Source organism: Notothenia coriiceps, unplaced genomic scaffold (genome assembly GCF_000735185.1).
Source record: "Notothenia coriiceps isolate Sejong01 unplaced genomic scaffold, NC01 NC01_scaffold00037871, whole genome shotgun sequence".
NCBI classification, from domain to species: Eukaryota; Metazoa; Chordata; class Actinopteri; order Perciformes; family Nototheniidae; genus Notothenia; species Notothenia coriiceps.
In genome coordinates this window covers 639-3,730 of record NW_011370572.1, presented here as the reverse complement: position 1 = coordinate 3,730, position 3,092 = coordinate 639, and the positions used below count along the sequence as shown (strand labels likewise).

The following is a 3,092-nucleotide window of genomic DNA, read 5'->3' as shown; positions in this document are numbered from 1 at the left end:
TTCTAATCCTTGGCTGCTCCTGGTCTCTTGGACGCCTAGCAGGCTCATAATTATAAGGTTGTGGACCGTCATATGCATTCGAATATTCATGTTCAACTTCTTCTGTGTCTTCTTTGTCGAAACTAGTATTGGGATCCATGTTTATTAATACGTTACACCGGCCGCTCTCCCCCTTGTGTCCCCCGTGTTACGTCACACGCGGGAGGTCACGTGCCGAGGCTTTTTTATGCGGAAGTGAACATTTCTTACAAAAACAACGCCAGATGTCACTGTAGTTTATATTTCTGTATATTTTTGGGAAAATCTAGTGTATTCATAATTTTCCTACACATTTATTCACAGGTGTCTTTAACCTGGAAGTTGCTCTTTAAAGGAGGAGTGCGTAGTGTGTTCAGCTGATATATGAATAGGGCTGCACCATTTGGAAAAAATAACTAATTGCAATTATTTTTGACTGATATAGCTATTGTGATATGATTCACGATATCAAAGTGACTGATCATTTTTTCATCATTATTATTGAAGGATATATTTAACATTGTTAAGATGATCTGTACCAAAGATATCTTTGAAGTTTGTAGAATACGAGTTGTATGCCAGGACATCTATGCAAAACCACCTGTTTTTATTAAAATTAATATTTCCCATATTTCGTGTGACAAATACTGCGCCTCCTGCAGTTTGAATATTGCACTAGCCCATATTGCAATTTCAAATACATTTCGATTATAGCACAGCCCTTTTGCCCCAAGTTGCATGGTCCTTCTAGCCTTAGAGGCATTATAGTGCCCTTTACATGGGGGGACGGATTTGTAACCTCTTACATGTTTATTGTTTATTTCACTTTTCTATATGATTAATTAAAACTCCATATCCTAATAAATAAAACTACATATAATGAAATGTACAGGTGGAACAATTGAATCGTCATCTGGAAGAGTGTGAGAGGACTCTGCAGGAACGCATCTTCAAACTGGAGGGACAGCGGATACAACTGGAGGAGGTCAGAGTTCAGAGCGTCCATGTTTACAACCAGAAATGTAATGTAACTGCTAACAGGTGTCAGGTAGTAGTTATGTATTAGCCCAAAGCCTAATGCTCTTCATTTAGTGGTTAAAAGGTAGCAGCGGAGGCTATATACTCAGCCATAAAAACACAACTTCACATCAGGACTACAGGGGCTATGCAAATTAGACGTGATTGGTTGGTGTTTTTTCCCACATGTTTCTGAAGCAGTGTTTGACAGGCAGGGCGGCACATCCTTATCGTGCTGGTGGTGCTATCAGGGCTTAAATCACAAAACAACTTTGTACCACTTTGCATGGATTCACTGAAGGCAGCCAAGGTTCAGTGTGAGGGGGCTTTATTAACTGAAGGGGGGGCCTTATTAGTTAGCTTCCCTAACTGTATTTTCCAGATACGTTATTCAAATCCACAAGGAGGCCTCTTCTCTTTCCACTCTGGGGATTTCCTACTAGACAAGGGGGACACCCTAAAGCTGAGAGTTGAGTAATAAAACACTGAATGTGGCGAAGTACAGTTCGTGGATGCAGTAAAACTACCATCTCCATGTTTTAGAAGCATTTCTACAGAATGAAACTGCAATGAAATGAAATGCTGTTCCTCATTTTGGTTTGTATCCTTAACGACTCCTTCAGAAACTAACCGCGCTCTTTATGTGACGTCGTGTTATGATGTAATTGTGTTGCAGGAGCTGAGTAAAGCCAGAGCGGTGTGTATGACGGAGCGAGCTCAGGCGGAGGAGGAGCTGGGGAGAGTGCGAGCTCTAGTTCGTCTGGAGGAGGTGGGTTTTAAAAAACTGTTATTAAAATGTGACTACATTTTCGGTTACATTATTGATGGCTTGTCTTTGAGGCAACATACGTACAAGGTGAGGTGTAATCAAAGAAGAAAATGAATGTACTGCAGTTAATAATAATAATGCATTTTATTTATGGGCGCCTTTCAAAGCTCTCAAGGACACCTTACAGAGCATAATTAAAAACAAGCAACAAAGAAGATCACACAGTAATACAAGACTTAAAAGCAAAGACTTAAAAACAACAATCAGTTTAGAAAAATTATTAAGATATTGAATATGCCAGTTTAAAAACGTGTGTTTTCAGGCTGGATTTGAAGGTTGAGAGTGAGTCCATATTGCGGATGTCTTGTGGGAGAGAGTTCCAGAGACGGGGTGCAGAGTGGCTGAAGGCTCTTGACCCCATGGTGGTCAGGCGGGCAGAAGGTACAGTGAGTTGGAAGGCAGAGGAGGATCAGAGGGCACGAGAGGGAGTGTAGGTGTGAAGGAGTTCAGAGAGATATGGAGGTGCAAGGGCCTTGAAGGTGAGGAGCAACACTTTAAAATCTATGCGGTATTTAACGGGGAGCCAATGGAGTTGTTTGAGAACCGGAGTGATATGATTAATGGAAGGAGTTCTGGTAATGATACGGGCGGCTGAGTTTTGGACCAGTTGGAGCTTACGCAGGGATTTGTGAGGAAGACCAGAGAGGATGGAGTTGCAGTTAAACAGCTCTGGAGTGATGACATGCTATCTGAGATCATTGGAGTTCAGATACCATGTGTCCCAGTCAGCCTCAGCAAAACAGCCCTGAATATGATGTAAGGTTTTTCAGTACAATTAATACCATCCCTGAGTTTGTATACCAAGCAATCTTTTTTTTTACCTCTTGCTTTGAGAAATATAAAAGAATAATATTTTACAAACTCTCATTAATTATGGCTAATTCTAATATTGTAGACATTTTAGAAATGACCTTACAATATGCTTTCCTCCCTCGCATTCATTGTTTTTAAAAAAAATCTTTATGTATTTGACAGGGACAGTGCACATTGATTTACATTCCCATGTGTAAATGTGCCAGAGTTAGCAAACAGGCTATTTTTCATCTGCAGTCCCTTGAGAGATGTTGAAAGTCATCCTAAAAAAAAATGTCACTTCAAATGACAGGTAAATACAATCAGTAAAACAACATTCAAAATAGATGCTTATATTATGATAAAAGCATATATAAAAACATAAAAACAAAACTAAAATGCATATTCACAAAGTAGACAGATAGCATCAGGTCAA

At 39.8% G+C, this 3,092-nt stretch overlaps 1 protein-coding gene across 1 annotated transcript in view; it reads left to right on the top strand.

The window, feature by feature from the left end:
• LOC104967842 (leucine-rich repeat-containing protein 45-like) overlaps positions 1 to 2,125 on the top strand; it is a gene marked incomplete at its 5' end in the record, with an annotated part of 9,154 nt that extends 7,029 nt beyond the window's left edge. Inside the window, 2 exons of the mRNA XM_010797371.1 lie at positions 911 to 1,003; positions 1,712 to 2,125. Of these exons, the coding sequence (XP_010795673.1) occupies positions 911 to 1,003; positions 1,712 to 1,918 (300 nt within the window). The remainder of the gene's footprint in view (positions 1 to 910; positions 1,004 to 1,711) is intronic.
• Between the last annotated feature and the right edge of the window lie 967 nt (positions 2,126 to 3,092).